The sequence below is a fragment of the Protopterus annectens genome, chromosome 14.part0 (assembly GCF_019279795.1).
Source record: "Protopterus annectens isolate FY-2018-M chromosome 14.part0, PAN1.0, whole genome shotgun sequence".
NCBI classification, from domain to species: Eukaryota; Metazoa; Chordata; order Ceratodontiformes; family Protopteridae; genus Protopterus; species Protopterus annectens.
Window position 1 is genome coordinate 883,923,140 of NC_056748.1, and position 25,940 is coordinate 883,949,079.

The following is a 25,940-nucleotide window of genomic DNA, read 5'->3' on the forward strand; positions in this document are numbered from 1 at the left end:
CTTGGATGTTGTGTGATTTATTAATATGCATGATCTTTCTCACCATGTGTGCACTTCAGTTAGTTTTTCATGGTGGTACCAAGAAAGGGCCAGGATCAAGTGGCAGACACAAGCATCATTTCTTCTCAGTTGCAGATTGGGCAGAAAGATGGAAGTTTGGGTTCAGCAGAGAAAAAGTACCAGGTTGGAGTGCTCATAGGGATGGCATGCATTTTGAAAGAACCCCTAGACCAGACACTTAAATAAAATAATCATGTGTTATACTCATTCCATAAATTAATCTTACTGTACCTAGTGAGGTGATAGAGACCAAAGACAATAACATACCTTGGAGCATTGCTAGGATTCTGGATTACAAATCCAGATACCAGCCTCTCATTACATCGCAGCTTAATTTTTGATATTCTGGTCATTTCTGGAGTCCATTTAATGAAAGGAACATCTAGTGAACTGGGGTTAGGCAACAGATGGTTACCAAACTGATAAGAGGAATGGGAAACACAGGAAGAGGAAAGGTTATACATACCTGAAGTGTACACAGTTGTAGAATGAGAGCTTCATCTTACAACAATGAAAGCAAAAAGTGAAGCCCAATGCAGATTGTAAGTTAATTATCTGTAGTAACTTTAAAGCTTGCATACATCAGTTGACTAGAAATTTTGGATAACCCCAAAGTCAACAGTTATGGAGTAAAGATACTGAAAATAACTTGAAAAAATAAATAAAAGAAAGGGTAGAAAATGGGGTTATAACTTACACAATCAGGAAAGTCATATTAATAATAATAAATCCTGTTTGTTAACTAGGTAGGCCCACTGGATATACAGTCCCTTTCCAGGTTGACACTGGAGCAACATTAAGTGATTTGCTCAAGATCACACATTAGGCAAGTAAGGGCTGAGGGAATCAAACTCTGTACCATAGGGACTACAGCTCACAACCTTTACCTCTGTGCCAACTACCAGACTGCCAGGCACCTTTATGACCAAATATATAATTAAGGCAGAAAAGCCCATAATGGATTATATTATTTCTTTTCTTTTCTTTTCTTATAAGAACTCAAAAGGTTCACCTCCCTTTAAAGCTAAGAACCATTGTAAAGCTATATAACAGTTAAAGAAGTTAGGGATAAAGATAATACAAATGAGTCAATAGAAATCCAAGCATGAAACTCTAAGTAGTAGAACGTGAGCACAAGACTGTAATGAACACACTGGACAGATATTTGAGCCTGATGGAGGTAGAAAAATATTTTGGTAATCTATCTAGACTAATGAATAGAATTAGAGAGACAGGGTATGCATAATTCCAAATAGGAGCACATAGATAAGAAATGAGACCATAAATAAAGACACTGGGTGGTTTGAGTTAGATTACTAAGAAATAAAAATGCGTTTCTTTTGGTGGCTGAGAAACTGCACGAAAGCAAAACAAGCAATTAGAGAAGACTTTAAAAATATGAAGAAAAAACAAAAAACAAAAACTAAATGTACTGGGGTTGCAGCCCCAGCTTTCCCAATGTGAAGACATGCTAGGCAAGCCTCTGTGCTTTCCTTCACAAATACAGTCTCCAAAATTTGTTGGAACCCTGAAGTATGATGCAAGGGTGAGTTAAGATTTGAATTCTGCACATTAGCAGGATCTGGTTAGTGGAAGTGTGACATGAAAAAGGAATGGTGTAGTTGGCAATGAAGGGGTGAAGATGTATTAACAAACACAACCTCACAGAAGGAATAGGTACATTGGAAATAGAAATTATGTCTAGGGAGGATGAAGGAGTGCAGAGCTGTGAAAATGTTTAAGATTAAGTACAAGAGACACAGGACCTTTGCAAAAGGTGATAGGTAACAGCTGGTATCTGGCTGCAATATTGTGTTGGACATTATGGGGCCAAAGGTCTTATTTCATTGACTTCTTTATGTATTGATAGGGAAAAGGAATGTACAACACAATTGCAGATATTAAGGAAAACAATGACGGCCATTGAATTAGTGAATCACTGGCAAACAGTGGAAAAAAAAGTCTTTACTGCATGGCAACTTCTGAAGTGGGAACTTACTTGAAATGTGAAATATTCGTCTGCTGGTGCATTCATCATGTTACAGATCTGTGAGGAGAAAATACACTTAATTAATATGCAGGACAAAATTAATGCATTGTTCCTCTTAAGCATTGTTTTAATAAATGGTTAAAACTGAAATTTAAAACCAAATAGAAAGGGGCATATGTGGTGGTGTCACAAATACAAGAATGTGAATGATATAAAGTATAAAAAGGTACATGCACGTAATACTGTTTTACTTGTGTTGTTTAAAGATATCAGCAAACATTTTTGTACGGTTTATTTATTTATTTCTTCCCATAAATGCAGATAGATGTCTGCATTTAATTCTAGTGTAAAATCTCACTTTAACTGGTAACAATGACAATAACCAAGTCCATGTAACATGTCATGTGATTTTAGTATTTCTTGTACAAAAGCATAGATTAGTTATTTGAAATTCATGCTACTGTGTTTCCCTGATTTTCTCCTATTATTGCTTTTAATATCAGTGAAGAAACTTTAATATATTTAAGCTGCTCTGTTTTTTTCTTTTCATTTAATAAGTGCATAAACTGAGGAATTCTGTTTGACCTGCATGAGACTGACACCTTGCACTTCAACTTCATTTCTTATCCAGTGTGCTGAATTATAGTTTAACATTTCTTGCATGTTTTACTTTAAATTTTTAGGACATGTTTTACTTTTAATTGGTTGTTCCTTTATATTTCTTTATATTTTACTATTTTGTCTATTATATCCCAAAAGAAAACTCTAGCAGCATTTCCTATGATCCTAAATACCAGTGAAAATTAGTTTCTTCAAAACTTGTTCTAATTTTTCACCATTTGTTGCCAAAACAGCTCAGTATAATGCCTGCAGTACTGGTAACATTGCACCGGTCTGTTGTTTAATCACCTCCTTCACTGCAAAAACAATGCATTCTTTTTCCATAACCTCTGATTTACATATGCTGATATTAATCCTAGCTCAGCAAAGTAATGCACAGTAATCAAAACAGTGTCACGAAAGTCAGCAAAGTCAAAATAATAAAAGTTAACTATAACTTTTGTGAAACGTGATAAACAATTGCACAAATTTTAAGTTTAGCACTTTTGTTCTTTAATAATATTCACAGAACATCCTCAGAACTAAAGTGCAGTTACAAAGACATCGTATTAAGCCATTAATAGACTAATAAAATAATTATTCATATCAAAAAACATGAAGACTAAATATGCTAATCATAATTACTGAAAAAAAATCATTTAAAATTGTTTTTTAAAACACTTATTTTAACTTTTCAAAAGACATTTGATATTAATAAATTTGTTGATTCCTGGCAACCTATCTGCTTGTAAAAATATTTGCCAGTTCATCTCCTTAACCTCAAGGTAATTATTCACATTACCACTAAAAGGAACTGGTATTACAAAGTCTACCACAAAAATGTAAATTTCTTAAAATCTTTGAAGCTCTGAGTGTATTTTGGCAAAGCATTTTTTTCATCCTTATTTTTAATGGCCACACCTTTCTTAACTACTTTCAAATAATCTTTTCAAATCAAAATTCAGGGGTATTTCCTAATACTTCATTGAAGTCCCTATTTCCTACAACTGTTTTCCAGTTGTTTAAATTTTTCCTGATCTCAGTTGCATCAGAAGGAATAGGTAAGAGAAAACCAATAAACCCCTTTCCTAAATTATTTTGTTTGTTAGGATTATTAAAAGAAGGTATAAAACTAATTGATATAGGTGGAAACCTAGAACTTCTCAAAGTCCTTGCTTCCTCTATGATACTGTCAATATATATAGATGTGTGCCCTCTATCTAAAAATAGTTCACATTCAAAATTCTCATTTAGACTATTAAGTCTACTGATACAAATGAACTGACCCTTAGCCACATTTTTCACACAGTCCATATTAAATCTAATATATCTCCATGGCTATCAAATTCCACATGCTTCCTAATGAAAATTAGAGACAGAACATGGAAAACATGGACCAAAACAAAGCTCCCTGCAGACTTCCTAAAATACAAAGAATTTAGAAGTCAGACCAAAAAGTGTATTAATAAAGATAAAAGAGACCTACTATAATCCACCTTCAGCCTTGAAATCAAATTCCCCAAAATCAAAATTTTCGAATTCATTAAACCACATACTATATCCTGGTGGTCCCTGCTCCCAATCCTTATCCTGATAAGACTCCCAAAGATATTGCCTCCACCTTCAACACATATTTCATTGATAATATATCCAAACTATTTAAGCCCAGTGCCAACTCATCTACCTTTAATAATATTTCAAACCACTTTCTATCAAATCCCATTATACACTTATCAAATTCTTTTTCCCCCAAACCTATACCCACTAGCTACATCACATCACTACTCTGTAAACTCAGACTTGCTCAACTTCTACCAACACCATTCCTTCCCTTTTCCTTCAGTTAGCTGCTGACTCTCTTGCTCTCCCTGTATCTATCGTAATCAACCACTCCATTTCAGAGTCCAAAATCCCTTCCATATGGAAACAATTCTTCACTCTACCAATACATAAAGGGGGTAACTCCTCAGACATCAGTAATTTTAGACCAATTGCCATCCTCTCTTCTCTCTCTAAAGTTCTAGAAAAATGCATACATAAAAAAGTTATGCATTACCTACTCTCTGAAAATCTACTCATACCTACTCAACATGGCTTTAGACCAAAGCATAGTACTACCACTGCCCTACTATCATTCCTTAATACCATATCCCTTGCCAGAGATAACAAACTTGTCTCCTGCCTATTCTTAATCTCTCTAAACCTTTCCACGCAGTCTCTCACCCTCTCCTTCTGCACAAACTAACCAACCTTAACCTATCTCCTGCTACTGTTGCATGGTTTTCCAGCTACCTCACTGACAGATTTCAAACAGTGAAATAGCAATCTGCACTCTCCCTTCCTCTCCCAGTTAAAATGGGTGTCTCTCAGGGTTCCATATTTGGTCCACTACTTTTCAACATCTTCACTCATCGTCTTTATTCTTCCTGTCCACAGTCATCACTGGTCCAATATGCTGATGACTCTACTGTCATCACTATTTCTGACTCTCCCTCTGAACTCATCTCTACAACACAGACTTTCTTTAACTCAGTAGAAAACTTGCTCTCTAATAACCAGCTTATCCATAACCCCTCAAAAAACTAAGCTACTGCTTTTTCTTCCTAAAATCTACAACCACATTAAATCCACTTTCACAAACCTGTCCCTCATACCCAATAACACACACGTCGAGGTGAAAACTAGCAGTACACTCCTTGGTGTCATCATTGACAACAAACTTAAATTCAATCTACACATTAACAACTGTATCAGGAAAACTCATCAGAAACTAGGGCTCCTCTACTGCAACAAAAATGTTTTCACCAGTGAAGCTAAAGTAACTCTCTCTTATGCCTTCCTCTTACCCAGTCTATTATATGGCTCTCAAATCTTTTCTTGCTTCAACTCCACTCTCCTTGCCAAACTTTAATCTACCTACAACAAGATAGCCAAATTTGCAGCCCATCAAACTTACAAGTCACATCACTGTCTCTCACTCAAACACCTTAACTGGCTTGAACTACCTCACCACCTTCTTCTCCCTCAACTCTAGATCATTCTCTCTATCCTTTATTAGCCTTCTTAATGCCCTACCCTATCATCTGTTATCTCCCTCTATTCACCTGCTATATTCCAACAGAGCCCTAACCTAGATCTGCTACAAATCTACAAACCTAAAACTAAGAAAGGATGTATTCTCATTTGCTATAATCCTTCCAAGGCCTGGAACAAACTCCCACCAGAGATCAGGTCACTCAAGCAACATAGTCAAGTCAAGCTAGCCACTAAAGAATACCTGTTAAGCTAATGGACCTACCTCTATACCCACCCCCCTTAAACAGCATATCAACCCTAACTGCACACCTCTGTCTTCTCCCAACTTATGTAACTTTTTCTAAATTTCTAGACCTTGTCTCACATTAACATCTCTATCCTAAGCACATTACATACATTCTTATCTGCATAATGTAAGATTTTACGTCTGGTGACAAAGCTATTGTTAGTCCTTCTGAATGATGTAGGATTCTAAATTTGACAGGCATAATGATTAGTTTATTGTAGTAAATCCCTCTTTTTCATGTATATGTTGCTTTGAATATTTTCTGTAAACCATTTGTTGATTGTTTACTTATTTTTGTAAATGATAATCTGTAGAACATGTGGAGTTTTTGTCCCCTGGCCTCTGCTGAAAAAGGGCTACTTATCTCAGTCAGACAAACTCAGTCAACAAATGTAACATAAATAAATGAATAAATAAAAGTGGGATGCTGACTGCTATACATAAGATAGTTATTGGTAAATGTGTTTTTCTCTACATATTGCTATCAAAAAACCCAATGTCACATTAATCATTATTTCTAAATCCAAAAAAAATTCACTCTCTTACCTTTACAACTCACTGTAAAGTTAAGAAAGATAGTACTACCACTGAGGTCCTGAATAAACATATCAAGTTCTTCTAAACTGCCTGACCGTATAAAAATATATCATCTATATAGCATTTGTAGAATCCCACTTTGCAGAATAAACTATTAGAAGAAACATGTTCATGCTCTCAGCCACTCATAACTGCATTAGAGGATGATTGTGGCATCCTGGCACCCATCACTACTCCTCTTTTTTGTCTATAGTATTCCTTGTTAAACATAAAAAAATATTCAGGACAACTTCTATTAAAGTGCTTAAGGTATTAACAAAATGCCCATCCAATGTAGCTATTTCAACAATAAAATCCATAAAATATTCAAGCCCTTCTTCTTTGGGTATACATGTATACAAAGAAGTGATGTCTAAAGTAAACATACTTGTTTCTTGGCCTGAAAAACAATACTGTCTTAATAAATCAAGTAATGCCAATGAATCCCTAAGATAAAACATAGTCTAAAAAATATCAAAATAAACTCTGTTTTTGTGTCATCATTGGAAATGAAAGGATGGAATACCATGCTTATGCATTTTTGGGATGCCAAAGAAATTGTAATTAAAAAAAAATGAAAATGAAATAAAAACAAAACAACTGTTTTACTTTTTTGCAGAGGGTAAGCCCCCCTGCATCCCACACCCCCTGCTAAATATCCCAACTCTGAGATTGCACTAGTAAGGACATTTTTAATTTTCCCATTATGAGCTATATGTAGATTTCCATTTAAAATGTTCAAAGTTTCAAAACTTCACTCTTATGGTCTCAACCATTTGCAGTTCAAAGTTTTGAAAGTTTGAGGTTGTGAAGGAAATCCTTATCTCTCTCTCTCTCTTTATACATATATATATATATATATATATATATATATATATATATATATATATATATACATATATAGATATCGATACATACATATATAGATATAAATAAAGTCAAATAAAGTGAATATCTTAAGGTAGGAAAAGTGCTTTGCTACTTGTAGTACATATTGCATTCTTGATTGCAATTTATCCTAGTAATTTTCTATAAATCTATTTGAATCTATTTGTGTTTTATCTGTTGCAATTTCTTTTATTGTATGTAATCACTTATCAAATACTGTTTTTATATGTTTTTGTGGAACCTTTCTCTCCATCTCATTGTAAAATATTTCATGTGTTGAGGTAATTTTTACCCCTTGAATATAATTACTGTTAAATGTTTTTAAATCTTTTGTAGAGCTTTTCTACCCGTGCATCTGCTGAAAAAGGTCCATTGGCTCATTTAGACCTTTCCGGTTATCAAAGGACAAATAAATAAACTGATTTGACCATCTTTCTTTCAAGTAATATTTTTCCTGTCTTGCTTTCATTAGTATAAAGGGTATAGAATACACTAAAATCAAATGTTATGTCAGAATGATAAAGCCTGAACTCAGTACTGAACCTTCAGGTCACCCTTCCCCAAGAAAAGGAATATAATTTGGCCCAAATGCCAGGTATTTCACCTAACCAAAGTCTACTGATCAACTAGTAGTTAATCCACAAATATTATGTCTTCACTCGCTCTTGATATTTCCACATTTTAAAGAAGAATCTAGGAGTGTCATTACATTTTACTGTAGTCTCTTTCTTTGCTAATAGCTAATTTCAGCTGATTACATAAATGTTTCTGTCTTTTTCTCAGCTCTACACTGTCAATGAAGTTTCATTTTCCTACACTCTCCTCCTTTCTTGACCAGTAGTGTGGTGGTTCCTGTCAATGCAGTCTAATCATTTCTATCACTGTTCTACGAATAATCATTTTTGTCATGCAAAAAATGTTCTGTTTGAAGGAAAAACAATTTTTTTTCAGACTTTGTATCTTACCATTCAGTATACTAATCCAAATTTTTAGAAAATTATGAATGCTGTATCCTAATCAGTCCTGACTACATTTCTTGCATTACCTACAGATTAAGTCACAAATGGTGATTAGTTATATTGTCCCACTTATTCACAATAAATCATAAGGTGATCACTTCCTGGTTGTAGAGAGTATACCACAGAATTTGTATCAGTGTTGCTTATTCATGCAAAAACATATTAAATATGTTCTTTCCTGTAGTGGCTTGGTCAATGATTAATTTGAGATGGTTATTTTACACATATATTGTACATTGCATATGTATATCTGCATAAGCAGCAAATGTACCAGTAATTCTTGTTTATAGGTCTACTTGATTATTTTAATCTTTATTAAAAATTTACATTTTACAAAGTTATTAGATATAAAAAAATCTATAAGTTGTACCGCATTGCAATGACAATGATTTAATGTTCTGTAAATATAGCACATCAATTATAGTATTTTATTTTAATTTCAAAACAATTGATGTTATTAGAATTAACAAACAATGTTCGCTTAGTTATAACATTAGAGCTATGAATGAAGACACATGTAGTACCGCCACCATTCTCACTCTGGCTTCTGAAACTGGAGAAAAGATTAAAGTCCAAAATGTTATCATGCCAATCCCCAGGCTTTATTAAAGTTTCAGATGCAATACGTATATTATATTTAGCATCTGTCATTTCTTTCCTTCAAACATAAAACCTGTGACTCAGACTGCTGGCATTAGTGTGCACTATATTGATTTTATTACACTCTTGAGTTTATTCCTATTTTGGTACTAACAGAAAAATGTATGTTAAATTAGTTACTCAGTTTGTTGCAAATGTTTACAATCTATATGGTGATGAATTAGTGAGAATGATGTAGTGTCTATTTGTGGAGATGAGACAGAAGTCATGTACCAAGGGGCAAGATTTGTGGCACACATTCTGCTGCAAATTTCCTAGTAAAGAAAAATACATTTATTTATTTATATGTAGTTTGTTTGCCAGGATAGTCCATTGGGCTACGAAGAGCCCATTTTCAATGTAGTCCTGGGGAGAAAAGCTCTAAAAAATGACAAATTACAGATTTAACATGACTAAGTTAGTAGAGAAATGTAATGTGCACAAATGAAGCAAAATTAAACAAACAGAAAAACACATATTAGTAGAGTGCACATATTACTACAATGCAATAAGAGTAATATTTACAAACAGTCAAAGTTTTTAACAGTTTAACGTATTAGCACAATGCAATAACAGAAACAGTCTAATTTTTTAACAGTTATGCTAATTCATGCAGTTAATTTCTATGCTACTGAATTGTACCATTCTAGGAGTTATACACATTCCTAGAGTTTATTAGGGGCACAAAACAATGGGAGGCTATTGTGAATTATAGCTTATACAGAGTAGCTATATGTAGGGAGATTATGTGGGGTGGGAGCAAGAGCATTGCCATAGGTGTGTGTGAAGTCAGGTTTTGAATGAAGAGAGGCTGCTGGTGGTGCAGATGAGGGGTGGGAGGGAATTTCAATGGTGTGCTAGAGAGAAGGACATTAGATATTTGCCTGGTGGATGGGCAGGTTTATGCAATTCAATTAGATTTTGGGAATTAAATCTCAAAAGTCTATTTGGTTGGTGCATTTTAAAGGTGGTGGCAAGCGAGGGACAGAGCGAGGGGTGAAAATAAGTTTGTGTGCTTGGACAAGTTGAATATAGATGATGTAATTGAACAGCACAAGCCAATTCAGTTGGTGTAGGGCAGTAGAGTGATGGGAAGTGGATCTATGGCCAGTTGCAAATTTTGTTATTTTATTATAGCAAGAGGAGAGTTTAGTCTTGAGGGAGGACTGCAGGTTAGTAAGGATAGAAGCACCATATAGGAGGGATAGGATAAGGTAAGTGTTGGCGAGGGAGAGATGTAACGGCAGTGGCGTTAAAGTTTGCCAATTTTTTTGTGCGTTTTTTATATTTACTTGTACATGATTGTCAGACTTTAGCTGGTCATCGATCAGGACTCCTAGTAGTTTAGCATTAGATACTATTTCGAGAGGAATATTATTTTGACTGGTGACTGAGAATGAGGTTTTGTCTAGGGTGGTGGTTTTGGAAGAAGTAAATATGAGTTTAGTTTTAGTAGCATTGAATGCTAGATGGTTGTCCATCATCCATTGCTCAGTGGAGGGGAAGGCAGCTTTGGTTAATTTAACTAGGGTGGGTATAGTACAGGCAGAGCAGATTATTTTTGAATCATCAGCGTATTGGACAAGGTTGGCATTTGGGATGGCTTGTTAGAACATGTTTATGAATATATTGAATAGAAGGGGGCCTAATTAATCCCAGTACTATTGAAACTCATCTCTGAGGGCATTGTGGTAATTAAAAAGACATCATGAAATATGTTATACAGCCTATCACTAAAAAGGCTGTTGGTTTACATGTTCGTGTATCCACTGTACAGATATTGTAATCTGTTCAGTGATCAATACAAGCCAAGCATTTTTTGTTAAGTACAGCAAAGAGACCATTTAGAAGCAGAGCATTAGAATACTGCAGAGAGATAAGTAATATTAGCATTATTAATGCACAGGTAAACATATTATATTCAGTGGTCAAAATCATGCACATTATTTAAAATTTCAGAGTTTGGATTTATTTTGTTTGAATGTAATTATGTGAGAACATTGAAAATAGATATCTCAGTTTTTAGTTGACAAGCTGACCATGAGGTTTGTTAAATTCCTGCCTCATTGACAGATTAAGTATTTCACCTAAACCAGTATAAAAGCAGTTATGCAATAAGCTGATCGTGTATGTTACAAATATGTCTGCATTGGTACTTACATTTTTGTAGATTGATAGAATATAATTTTTCTATAAAGTCAATAATAAAGTATTTATACTTTTTATAGGATTCAGAATTTGCTGCCTTATTTTGTTGCTCAGTTATTGTAGTTGATAGTATTTCAGCAAGCAGCTGTTTTGTTACATTTATTTGAAAATGTTACTTGAGACATAATGTGATGGTAGTATGGGACTTGAAATATAAACCTATATTGCTATACGAATTTCTATCTACTTCAGGAGGGGACATTTCAGAAATCAGTTCCAGCTTGAATCCAGCTAATATTGTTACTCATTTGGCACACATGCAAGCTACAACACATGAAGTTCTGGGCAGAACCAACCGAGTGGAGGTTTTGGACCAAACCCTCCTACAAAACAATCCACAGTTGTTTTTGGCCCAAACACCCACTACTTCTTATTCTGTCACTAATGCAGATGAATTATGAACTTCCCACTCATGTAAGCTGCACCTCACCTTTTGGACAGAACCAACCAAGTGAAGGTTTTGGACAAAGCCTTCCAGGGGATCACTCCATCGTTGTATTTGGACCAAACCCCAATGTTGTCTTCTCCTATCACTAATACAGATTGGACTCTGAGCTTCCCACTCCCCATTAGCTATGACTTATCATCTATCAGAAATTTTGTCAAATCTGGGATATTATCAGGAATAACAGGGAAATGTCATCCTTAATAGGAAAAAGACCTACATTTTCAGACAAAACTACTAAATCACTGCATATGTCCTTTGAACATTCGGATTCTTCATTTCATCTTGACTGCATGAGTGTTAATTTAGCTCCAGACATGTTTTCCTGTGGGTCTTGCATTTCTTGCAAACACATTCTTACCGGACATTTTATTTTTTTAAACAGTGTAATATTAAAATAAAGTTTAACTGACATTTTGATTGCAATACTTATAATGTTATTTATGCAAGTGTTTGCTCCACATGCAGTTGTTTTTATGTAGGTAAGACTTGCAGGAAACTGTCTAGTTGTATTAAAGAGCATTGTGCTCCCATAAGAAACAGAGGCACTAAAAATGAATTCGCAAAGCATAGTTTGCATTGCAACAACTTTGAAATGTTTAGATTTTTTGTTTTAGAACAAGTAGATGTTTTCTTTGGTGATTATGACACACTGTTGGAGGTGCAGGAACTTATGTGTCAGCTGCTTCTTAATGCTGAATCTTTCCCTGGTCTGAGTCTGAATGAGTCCCTTAATATTAAATGTATGCTTAGGTAGCTTAGATAAATATCACATTAGTAATTCAGCTTTAATCATTAACAAAATATCTTTGAAACATCCAGAGTCCTTACATATAGTGGCTTTTTTTTATTGCATTTTTATTACTGCTGCATTTCCTTGGCTGTTGTTGACTACTTTTTATTATTTGTTTACATGAAACTTAAAGATTTTTTATTGGCTTCTGGTTTTCTATATACTGAAATATTTGTCTGGATATCTGTATTTCTGAAGAAGTTCTTTTTACATGAAAGAATGAAAGTGCTCAACAGCAGCTTAGCTGTGTCTTTTGTTCACCTTGGAGAAGGTTCAGGTTTGTAAAAGGCAGATCATGTCTTCTAAACCTGATAGACTTCTTTGAAGAGGTCGCCAAAGCCGTAGATGAGGGTAAGGTGGTTCACGCAGCCTATCACTAATACAGATCAGACTCTGAGCTTCCCACTCCCCATTAGCTATGACTTATTATCTATCAAAAATTTTGTCGAATTTGGGATATTATCAGGAATAACAGGGAAATTTCATCCTTAATAGGAAAAAGACCTACATTTTCACACAAAACTACTAAATCACTGTATATGTCCTTTGAACATTCAGATTCATCATTTCATCTTGACTGCATGAGTGTTAATTTAGCTCCAGACATGTTTGCCTGTGGGTCTTGCATTTCTTGCAAACACATTATTACTGGACATTTTATTTTTTTAAACAGTGTAATATTAAAGTAAAGTTTAACTGACATTTTGATTGCAATAGTTATAATGTGATTTATGCAAGTGTTTGCTCCACATGCAGTTGTTTTTATATAGATAAGACTTGCAGGAAACTGTCTAGTTGCATTAAAGAGCATTGTGCTGCCATAAGGAACAGAGGCACTAAAAATGACTTAGCAAAGCATAGTTTGCATTGCAACAACTTTGAAATATTTAGGTTTTTTGTTTTTGAACAAGTAGATGTTTTCTTTGGTGATTATGACACACTGTTGGAGGTGCAGAACTTAAGTGGCTGCTGCTTCTTAATGCTGAATCTTTCCCTGGTCTGAGTCTGAATGAGTCCCTTAATATTAAATGTATGCTTAAGTAGCTTAGTTAAATATCACATTAGTAATTCAGCTTTAATCATTAACAAAATATCTTTGAAACATCCAGAGTCCTTACATATAGTGGCTGAATTGTTTTTATTGCATTTTTATTACTGCTGCATTTCCTTGGCTATTGTTGGCTACTTTTTATTATTTGTTTACATGAAACATAAAGATTTTTTATTGGCTGCTGGTTTTCTATATACTGAAGTATTTGTCTGGATATCTGTATTTCTGAAGAAGTTATTTTTACATGAAAAATGAAAGTGCTCAACAGCAGCTTAGCTGTGTCTTTTGTCCACCTTGGAGAAGGTTCGGGTTTGTAAAAGGCAGATCATGTCTTCTAAACCTGATAGACTTCTTTGAAGAGGTCACCAAAGCCGTAGATGAGGGTAAGGTGGTTCACACAGCCTATCTAGATCTCGCCAAGGCTTTCAACACCATCCCCCACTCTGGAATTATAGACAAACTCACTAAACTAGGTATAAATCCCTTTGTCACAAGATGGGTTGCCAACTGGCTCACCGACAGAACCCACACTGAAAGTAGCAGACTCTAAATCCAACTTCAGACCAGTGACAAGTGGAGTACCACAGGGTTCAGTCCTAGGTCCTCTCCTGTTTGGTATATACTTCTCTAAAGTACAGGCTAACACAGAAGGTCGTTGGCTAACAAAGTTGGCAGATGACTGCAAACTAGGAGCCATAATCAAAAGTCCTAACGATGTGAACATCCTACAAAAGGGCTTCACTGAGACAGATGCCTGGTGTCAAAGCCATGGCCTCAAGCTCAATGCCAAAAAGTGCATTGTCATCCCTTTTGGTAAAAACTCTGTACCCATGAACTACCACATAGGCAGTAGTCTACTTAACACCGAAAGTGTGATAAGAGACCTTGGGACACAGGTGGACAGTAGTCTCTCCTTTGATAATTACATCGCCACAGTAGTCAGGAAATCCTTCTACATGGTACACCTCATCACAAAATGTTTCTCATCCAGGAAAAAATAGGTCACTGTTACCCTCTACTCATCACTCATTAGACCTACTATAGAGTACAATGCCCCTTTTGGTATGTACCTCACAAGACATCTACGACAAATGGAAAGGCCACAGAAATACCTCACAAAGAGGATTACCGGCCTCAAGCAGATGCCCTACACAGACTATCTCAAAAAACTCCAGCTTTACTCTGTCACATATCACCTACTCAGAGACGATCTCTGCCTAACATACAAAGTTGTGTCAAACCCAGAGCTGTTGAACATGCTCCACATAAAGAAATCTCAATCCCTCTGAGCTACACGCTCTAGGGACCTAAACCTTGTCACCACAATAAACAGAACATGCTGGAGGGATAGATTCCTGTCCCAGAGACTTCCCATACTCTGGAACAAATTACCTATCTATATCAAACAAAGCTCCTCATTAGCACTCTTCAAGAAAAATCTTGATGATTGGATGGGAGATAGGAAATTCACCCCAGGGATCACTTCTGTGGCTCTGCTTGACAGGGGCACAGGAAAATAATTTTCTTGGTTGGAAAAAGCCAGGGTACCATTTGGCTAGGCTTATATAGGCCCTAGGGCCAATAGCCTAGTACCTACCTATGAACCTATGAGAAGGAAGTGTTTTTTATGTAGTTTTTACTTTGTCTTTGTTGCTATGTTTTGTCATTAATAGGTATATGTGATCTTGTTGACATAGTGTTTGTCCTCATCAGCCCCATTACTATTGTTGTTGCAGCATACTGCCAGCTCTGTTTTAATGTGGCGATATCCATTAACTGAGTGACTATTATAACTCTTTATCAGCTTAATCAGCTGCTATTGTATGCACAGACATAAAACATTGCTAATGGTGGTAACTGTGAATCAGTAATAGTTGTCACATAGCTGTGCATCAGTGATAGCTGTCACATCACATGAGCTAAATTTATACCTGTATTGTTACCTGATTATTCAAACTCATCTAGGCTGTATGTTTCCTTTAGAGCAGGTGCTGTGCTTGCTGTGGGGCCCCACTGCACCACAAACTCAATATTTTCATGTAGATACAGGTGACTCTGTCCACGTGCTCTACATAACATCAGTATATTGCCCCCTGTACCTTACATACTAAGCACCATGTTGGTCATACCACATTCACATTTCACATGATTTCATCACAGATGATTGTGTGCTATCACTGAAGACTTTGTTAAATGTCCTGCCCAGCAGCAATACACTATCCCTCTACCTCTGTGTCACTAGGTTGTTAATTTATTCAAGTGTAAAATTAAATTGCTTTCTTCTCTTTTCTGTGCTTCTGTTGTGCCACTTCTTTATTACATCTTTCACTCACCTCCTCTCTCTAAATCTTCCTAGTACCTTTTTTGGGAAATGTACAACATATCATGAATCTCATTTGTATGTTGGTGCAAGTCAGGCATTTGAGAAGCATTTTATGTATTTTACAGTTCTGCATATTACTTTTATGGGACTTTCTTGGTTACTTCTTGTGTTAACAGAAGTTGTGCTCTAATTTCTTGATTGAAAATGCTAATCCAGTTTCACTTATTGTACAGCAGTAATTTTGAGCATGTCTGAATGAAGTTAAGTTTCAAACTGGTGACGCACAAGACAGGGAAAATATTTTTAAATCCATAAATTACACACTTATTATTTCCCTTAATGATACCAATTATTCAATGTTAGATAAATGAATGCACTCACAAACTCTTAACTTTTATTTCCTTTCATGCAAGTCCACAACCTTGTTTTTACGTGACAGCTTTGTTTTACTAATCATGTTAGCCCTTCTATGTTGATAAGTGAAGAACGTGTTTGCATTTGTATCTTGTTGAAAATGCATACATTTTCAAAGCTGTAGAGGAATAAAATGGCGTCAGCCCCCAAGGCCCAGTATGTGTAAACACTTCAGTTGTATAGGGTGTCATGGTTACTGCTGAAGCTATAATAAATCCTCTGCTAGGCATTATTTCTGATTGTTATCTAGAGGTGAATTTACTGTCTAGCCCATAGAATCTTCTGTGCTGAAATATTACAGGTAGCTGGCATAAAGGCAATATCAGAAACTCTACATATATCCCCCAAATTAAAACTGAAAGGGAAGGGAATATATTATCACAGAATGATTCTTATAGCTCATAAGTCAGGCAGGTATACTAAACTAGCAGGCAAAAAGATTACTGCTTTACCAGAAAACAAGTTAATCAAAGGCTGTGTACTGGATTTGCAAAATATTTTACTCTTCTGTTTTAACTATTATTGCTTATATTAAGAGGATGGAAAATTAGAATACAATGAGTATGTTTTTCCATGGAATTTAGTTTTAGAAGAGAGGGTGGGATACTCCATAGGCTGGCATTTGAGAGTACAAGGTAGAGAGGTGCAGAGAGAGCGAACTCCTGACTGGAGATAATAAAATTAAATACCAACAATAGAATGAAACATGACTGATAAATTACAAAATACCACTTGGGATCCTGGAATAGGCTTCCCTAAGATTTACAAAAAATTCTTAAATTCCTTCAAAAATAATATTGATATTTACAGTGAAAGTAGAAAACATTAACAGTGGGTTACTGCATTCACGCTTCTTGAAGGTCAGTAGGATATCAGCTAGACAATCAAACCTAACAACATATAAATATCCACTTGCATAGACAGTTACTTATTTAAAGACTGTCTTGGAAAAAATGGTTGCCCAGTGCAGTGTACATGCATGCAGTAAGTTGTTTTGTATATGTAATTTTAATATAAAACTGAAACATTTAGATTATATTAAAATAATTCATTAGGTACTTGTTATTAATCAAAATAATTAAAAACTTACAAATCCATTCTCGGCAACATAGCTTGGCAATCCACTTGCAAGGCACCAATGATCTGCTGGAGGGGTCCTATAATTAAAAAGGTATGACTGAAGATTTTTATTAGTGTCATATTGCTCAACAGCAGAAATTATAGTAATAATCAATGAATGCATACACTGGTAGACAGTGAAGGCAGTCAGTTGAAATATGTCCTGTCTAAAGCATGTAAATAGGCAGCTGCAAACTGAAAGATAAGAGCAATGTATGAGCAAGTCACCCAACTTGAGAGCGATATACATGTTAGAAATAAAAGATGTATAATAAGGCAAACCTTTGGATTCATAAAAAAGTGAATATTCCTAGAAGTTGTGTTCCACAGTTTGGTCAATTACTGAGAGAGTGTGAAAATACAGTTCAGAGAAGGCTCTGCTGTATTGAAAAGGACATCACTATTGGTTAATTATCTTGTGTCTGAACTGCACACTAGCCCACACTGGCTGTTAGATGCGACAGTGGTAGTTTTCTTCCTAGCAACTCATTTATCACATTGTCAATGGCACCCCTACTACACTCACTCACAAAAAGCTACCAACACATAAACATCAGCAAACAAGCCCCTCCCACAGTCAATCACAGTCATGGAAACACCCATTGACCCATGTTACACCCCTTTATCTCCACTGACTTTTACTTGTGCTACAAATACCTCCATAGCGGTGAAAGGGTGTTTGCCCTATTTTTTACAGTAGAGTAGTCACTATTTCCTCCAGCAGTTAAATTTTACATGACTGAGCAAATCAGGAGCTGCTGGCATTGCTGATCGATAGTTCATGGATGATTACTATTGACCACTCCCCGGGAGTGCCACATTATCATGCAGCTCTGTCTGCAAGACCATCTTCTGTGCTGAGGTCTCCACAAACAGAAAATCTCAACAGTTATGACAATCTGAGAACCTGAAAGGAGAAAACACCCATGTTAAAGCTTACCTCTTATAGTAAGCCTTTTGAATACTATCCAAAGAGTTAATGCTGTCAAACAGAGAGGGATTCAGTAAATAAAAACAGAATGCAGTTCAGACTTAAGCACTTTACTAGGGTAATTGTGGGAAGCAGCTAGCACCACAATTTAAAAGTGAGGCATGACACAGTTTAGTAAAATGGAAAAATGAGAGAAGGGAAATGTTTTAACTGCATGTTCTATTCAATATTTTAAACTTGCATATTTGTCCAAGCAGATCAATGTAATAACTGTAAAGCAGCAGGAAACATAGCAAGATAGGTATTAGGTTATACATTTCATCACACTGTTAATGTTTGCCTTCTTTACTTAGACAGTTATGCATCTATTTTCATTAAATACCAGCACATTGTAAAACTACTTTAGCATGTAAAATGCACTAAATAAGTGTTTTTTTTTTTTTGCAAGTGACAAAGCCACTCCTGTGTCTGGCAATGGAGTCACTAATCACTAATGCATTTTTATTTGTAAGGGGTTGTTCTGTACTGCATTTGGGATGAGTTTCTTCCTGGTGATTCTTAGATATGGATATGACAGTATGTGTTGTAGTGTTTGATTTCCAGTGAGTCCTAGTCCTGTTGGATCTTGGAGGCTAGGGTAATGACTTTTTAAAGACTCAGCACATGATAGTTGTCCCTGAATTGTGTGGAGTGTTGTGAAGGGGTGTCATGCTCACAGGCTGCATTCATTCATGAGAGCAATGCCTCCAAATCAGTTAAGTATTTACATCTCTCACAGACAGATACTGATGAGATATGTAATAAGTTATAATGTACGAGTATCAGACAGTTGCTACACTGAGTTTATCAAGTTCTATAAGGCTGACAACTCAGAAAAGACAAGCTAGATGACCTTCCATTTTCAGTCTAAGAGTTTCAGTAATATGGGATACTTATAGATTTAATTGTATGTTGTATGACTTGCATGTATGCTGATATTTTTCAGTAAATTTACCTTGTTTAAATGACTATAGGTGCGCTATATAAAGTGTTAAGTAAAAAGAGGAGTGCACTAAATGAATTGCCACACAGTAAGGAGGAGCACTATAAAAAAGCATTTTGTGGTATAATAAATATTTGTTAGGGCTTTGAACTATCTATCAGACCACTATTGGAATTCAGCTTTGGCAATGAAGTGTACGTTCACACTTAGCACAGCCTTCTGTTTGGTATTGAACTATCTTTTTAAGTTGCTTTCTAACAAAAAACTTGAGTTGAAGTGCCTGCCTCAACTGAATACAGGTTTGCATGGTATTTATTACATGAAGTGTAGCTCAGTGCAGCATACATGAGCTACGAAATCAAAGAACTCAACACAAAAAATCAGCTTTTGGCTTCAGCCAATACTGCTAGCTTCCTAGAAAAAGCAGTAACTTCTCCTCTGCCACAGAGTAAACACTATTATCTCCCAGACCACCCACAAGCTTGACCAAAACTTTCTATAACTGCAACTAAGTTACAGGTAGTATAGAATAAAAAATATATTAGATTTAACATCAGGGAATGAACACTACAGCATTTAATAAATCAGACTGAAACAGAAACACAGCATTTCTACTGTTCAGGAAATGATAGAAAACTGATAAAACTACCACTTAAAATGTAGAAATCAAAAGGTGATAAGTGTAGGATAAATTAAGTACTTCCCTGCTGTTTGCCTTAGAAATAAAATCAAAATGGCACTTTTTATTCATTCTAGCATGTATGTTCTGAGTCCAGCCTTCTAAAATTTTATAAGAATGACACCAACCAATCTTTTGAGTACAGTATAATTGTGCTAAGAAACTGAAGTAGTCAATAAAAACAGCTCTAGGTTTCAGCTAATAATTTCAGTTTTCTGGAAACAGCAGTGACTTTTCCTCTGCTATGACAAATGAGTAGAATCCTTGACAAGGTCAGGATATGGAAACAGCAATTTATTTGACAGACAAGGACAGAGGCAGGATAGGGCAGCTAAATAGCTTTTATATGATTTCAGAGTCTGTGTTATTAATTGGACTACTATTAATCTAGAAAACAACATCATCAATGAGTCTCTATAAAAGAGGGCTTATGAGGGCAGGTGGACTAAATTATATTAGTCTTGCAGCTGCAATGAAAACTGATGATTTTACTGTTTTTTCCAGTGTAGTTAATATGACTCACTGTACTGTAATGAAATGGAGCATTTTAAATTCTGATTTTTTTTCATTTCTTAAATGAAACTTGAGTGTCTTAATGCAAGGAAGGAATGCCATTGACAGTATCACTACCTAAATTGGCCTATTAAATAATTTTATAAATGGCAAATTGTTCTTTTTAATATTACAATTATATTTATTACATACTGTACCACAGAAGACACATTACAATTTTTGCACTTGTGCCATTTTTCAGACTTATATTATACAGCTATCGTTGTAATAACCTTCATATCGCAAGACGCTTATTCATCACTCCATCATTTCATTACTGATGACTGTATAACAGATATAACATCGTTTCTAACATTAAACTGTTTTCATTAGTACATGAAATGAAGTATAAGTTTGCTTGTAATACTTACGGGATAACTTTAATCTCTTCTTTTCCATGTAAAATGTAATCAATAATTTTATAAAAGTTGACTTCCTAAATAAAGGAAAAAAAATCAAAGCTGAGTGGTATTTCATAATTTTAAATTATGAAAACACGTGCGGTGGAAGTGCACATTGAACATCGCACACTTACTCTTCCATCTGGCGTCTTTGGACCTTTGTAGGGTGCAACTTCTCCCATTCTGATTGGCCATTCTTCAAAAAACTCCTACAACATATTAAACAAGCTGTTTAGGTTATATTGTTCGTAATGTAATTTCTAGTTTCTATACAACAGTCTTCCTTTACAGACTTAGTACTAGAACCATTTTCTAAGCACAACAGATATGCTACATAATTCTGCAGTCATGTTAGATAATCCACAATACTTTTAACATAAAATGTGCAACAAACCAATAACTTTTTTGAAGAATGATTGCTGTTTTAAAGTGGATGATGCCCTCAATATCTCTTGACTTGTGTACTTTAATTAACAAACTACCCTATGGTAATGCCCCCAAGTACAAGAAGTGCAGGGCACCTATCTGAGGCAGGTCTCTTCACACATAGTAGCCAGTGCTTTCTAGCTGTAGCTATTACCTATGTCTCTGTATTATATATCAGTACAGGCCTAATGTGCATGTGCCTATATGCTACCTGGGCAACTGCTACTGTTGAGTCCTCACATATACAGAAAAATTGCAGAACACTGTAAACTCTGAAGCATTGTTGTACCTGTTAACACTAAATCTAGACTGTATGTTTATAAATGCATTATTTCTTCTGATATAATTTTTCTTTAATGTTATCCCCCAAACTTGCCTACTCACTTGTATACTGTACTGCACTAAATCCTCTTTTAGTATCAGTAAATAAACTGTTTAACTACTCTTGGACTGCTGTTCTTTCAGTAATACACACATACATATATGCATGCATATAAATATTTCAAGAATGGGCATTACTGCCATTTTAGGTTGCCAATATCCAAAACACTTGTTCCTATAATGTGTCCAGGCTGTTCTTAAAAATATCTACACTAGTGCTTGCTTTAATGTAATTTGGTAGTCTGTTCCATGCATCAGCTGCTCTCTCAGAGAACCAATTTGTACACTTCTCATTCCTATAGAATCTTCTACATGGGTTATCTGATGATTCTCTAGTACTTTTTGATAACCGCAAACATTCCCAGAGGTAGTTGTCTCTAAATGCCCTATATACCCGAATAAGATCTCCTCTTAGATATCTGTAAGAGACACTGTACAAGTTCAGATATTTAAATTTTCACATCCATGGATGCCCTTGGTATATTTCTGCTGTACTCTTTCCAGTTTACTCATATTTGTTTTCTTATAAGTTTTCCATATTGATATTCCATACTTGTTTAGGTTTAATATAACTAACAAAGGATAACTTCATCATTTCTGATTTTCTAGACTTTTTAAATCTTTTTATACAACTAATAGTTCTATAACTATGATTAACCAATTGGTTGATATGATTAGAAAAACTCAGAGCTGGATCTACCCATATACCCAGGTCCTTAAATGAGTCTACAGTTGCAATCACTGTGTGCTGTATTAAATATTCACCTTTCAATTTATGTCTCCCCAGTCTCATATGCTTAGTTTTTGATGTATTTACCAGCATATTATTCTCCTGTGTCCAAATGGTTGATTTAGTCAAGTTCTTTTGCAGACATGCCTTATCTGTAACACATGTAATCAATTTATCCAGTTTCAGGTCATCTGCATATAGACTGTAGAACACCTCAGATGAAAAATGTAGATCTGAAAGATACAACCTAAACAAGTAAGGTCCCAGGACAGAGCCTCTGTGGGATACCCTGACTGTAACCAAGAATTTAATTTGCCCACTTGTTGTATGATACTTCCCATGTCCTATTTGTAAGCCATGCAGCTATTCGTCTTATCAAGAGTACATTGATACCTAGTTGTTCTAATTTATTGATCAGTGTTTCTTGTATGACCCTGTCAAATGCTGAAGTTAAATCTATACTTACATCACAACACACTTTTTTATTCATAGCTGTTATTATATTGTTATAGAACATCATGTTACAAGTGGTAATAGATATATTTTCAACATATGCATGCTGATATATAGTTTCAAGTCCCAGCCTATCCACCTCTGACAATAACTTATCCAATACTTTTTATTTTATTTTTATTTAATATTTGTTTACCGGGAAAGTCCGGCTTGGAACAAAGCCAATTTTCAGCAGAGGCCAGGAGAGAAACACTCCAAGCGCATGTCTTTGAAATGTGGGAGGAAACCAGAGCACCCAGAGGAAACCCACACAAACGCAGGGAGGACATGCAGAATCTGCACAGAAGGCACTCCAGCCGAGAACTGAACCAGAGAGAACCTCTTGCTGTGAACCAACAATGCTACCACTGCTCCATTCCATACAGTGTGGAACGGAAACGTTATTATTCTCCTCACTGTAGTGCGATATTACCTTCTCCATTATGTTTACATAACACAAAAGTAGACTTAAGGGTCTAGATGACTCTGAGTTTGTCCTACTTCCCTTTTCCTTAAAGACAGTTTTAATAAGCACATGTCTTCAGTCTTGAGGAATCTCCCCATATTTCTATGACCTAGTAAATAATAGATATAATGGTATTGTAAGCTCTTGCTGAAGTGTTCTCAGGTCATTATTACTAATTCTGTCTCCTCCCTATGCTTTGTTTGGATCCAGTTTGCACAGTTCTTTTTTGATATAATTGGATTTGATTCCAGTATCTGAGGTTAGCTGGATGTCACTAGGACAACGTATCATCCCCTTTGTAGAGCCAAACTGTTTTGCATCATATTTTGTAAAAATATCGGTGTTGCAGCGGTAGCGTTGTTGCCTCACAGCAAGAGGTTCTCCCGTTCGATTCTCGGCTGGTGCGCCTTCTGTGTGGAGTCTGCATGTCCTCCCTGTGGACGATTGGCGTTCAAAAGACATGCGTGAATGGGCTTGCCTTTGTTGAAGGTTGGGCATCAAACTGGCACCTCGGCACCATAAAAATCTACTGCCAATCATTAGCAGTCCGGAGTTCTCCTGTGGTGACCCCTAACTAGGAAAAGCCAAAAGAAGAAGAACATCTATAATCTGTTGTGTCTGAGAATACATTTTAAAATCTGCAAACATTTTATCAGTTTGTATATCTTTATTCCTTCTACACCTTATATATCTATAAAAAAGGTTTCCTGTTATGTTCAGTATCTTTACATAAATATTTTTTAAATTTTTCTTGATCTTGTCTTGCACTATGCTTAATTTGTTTGTCCAACTTGTTTATTTCAGTTATCAAAGTTGTAGTTCAACCTCTGTTCCACTTCTTATATTTTTTTACTCTCACCTTAATCAGCTATCTTGCTCTTAAAGAAATATATTCCCTTGATGCTGTACACCTAAATCCAAATGTTAAACATTTTTTTGTTTTTTTGCACTGAAACAATTTCACTTTCAAAACTTTCCACATTCCATCTGCAGTTTTTCCACTGAACATATCTCTCCAGTTAGTTTTACATAGTGACTGTCTGGCTTCCATATAATCTATAATTAACCTTCTGTGCATTGGTTTAGATTTCAGTTTTGCAGAATTTTCTAGCAACAGATTAACCTGTATAACCCCATGATCACTACACATCAATGGTGGTAAAACTTTATTTGACGTAAAAAGAAGTTATGTACTCACCATAACGTTCCATGTGCATTGTCCATCTCACCTTCATTCTTCATTGGTTGGGCTCGGAACCAATCCTCATTTCCGACTCAGCTGTATACAAAAGATGGAGGTCTTCTACTAGCTCATGGCTGAATCCCCTATCCCATCATGCTGTAGTACGTCTCCTCAGATCTTATTTGCTGATATAACAAAAGGTATCAAATAAACCTACAGAGTATAATAGAGTACTGAAGAAAGTCAGAGTGCATTAATTGCCATTTGTAACCTCTGGGTCCTCCAGGAGCCCAAGACTGGGGGCAGGAGGGTGGGATGTAAGAATGAAGGTAAGACGAACAACACACATGGAATGTTATGGTGAGTACATAACTTCTTTATGTGTTGTTATCCTCTCTCCCCTTCATTCTTCACTGTTTGGGACAGCACCATGTTTCTTGGGTGGCTCACATGAGAATGTTCTTCAGAACAGTGGACCCTCCTTGAGGCCAAATCCACTTTGTAATGCATGGTAAAGGTATGCAGTGTTGCCCATTACTGCTTTCCCCTCTGCCCCTGGGGGAAGAATCACCAAATGTGTTTTGAATAGCTCTCTGGGATTTTCGGAACCACATTTTCCTCTCTTTTGACCTTTTAGGTAAGATCTAGAAGGTAGAGAAAAGTGGACCCCTATGGCAGAGAGAGTTTTTCCTTCTTGCTCACACCTGGTAAGTGTGTCCTTGACTTTCAGCCTGAGCAAGGATGAGCCATCGAAGGGAGCATTAAAAAAGGAAGATTTAAAAGGTTCTGCAAAGTCACACAGATGCATCCAGGAATGTCTCCTTAGGGAAATTCCTAAACCCACTGCTCTACTTGCTCCATTTACTGTATAAGAAATGAGTCTCATGGAGGAGTTAACTATGGAATTTAAGGTGGAGAGCTGAGAGGGAAACTTATCTGATACCCTTGCAGCTACTGAATCTTAGAGAGTATCTCCTAGCTCCTTCAGGAGATCTCTTTGTAGCCTAGTAAAGTGCATCAGATAATTCAGCAATCTAAGTGCAAAAGTAGCTGAAGAGAACATCTGCTTTCCATATCTGTCCATTGTATGAGACTCCTTGTTCGGCGGAGGGACAGATGAGAATGTCTCTGAAAGCTCCCTATTGGTGGCTGCCGCCACCACCATAGCATCTACTGGAACACCTTTGGTAAGGAAATCCTTGTCTGATGGCACAGTAATAAACTTTTTTGGCCTCCAAGGAACAGGTTCCACTGTGTCTGGAGACTCCCA

The 25,940-nt window shown here is 35.9% G+C and overlaps 1 protein-coding gene across 1 annotated transcript in view; it reads right to left on the minus strand.

Moving 5' to 3' along the window:
• Positions 1–25,940, minus strand: part of PDE6C (phosphodiesterase 6C) — a 537,951-nt gene that overhangs the window by 328,630 nt on the left and 183,381 nt on the right. Inside the window, exons 5-8 of the mRNA XM_044055635.1 lie at positions 21,127–21,201; positions 20,963–21,027; positions 17,419–17,485; positions 2,060–2,107 (exon numbers count right to left, since the gene is read on the minus strand). Coding sequence (XP_043911570.1) covers positions 2,060–2,107; positions 17,419–17,485; positions 20,963–21,027; positions 21,127–21,201 — 255 coding nt within the window. The remainder of the gene's footprint in view (positions 1–2,059; positions 2,108–17,418; positions 17,486–20,962; positions 21,028–21,126; positions 21,202–25,940) is intronic.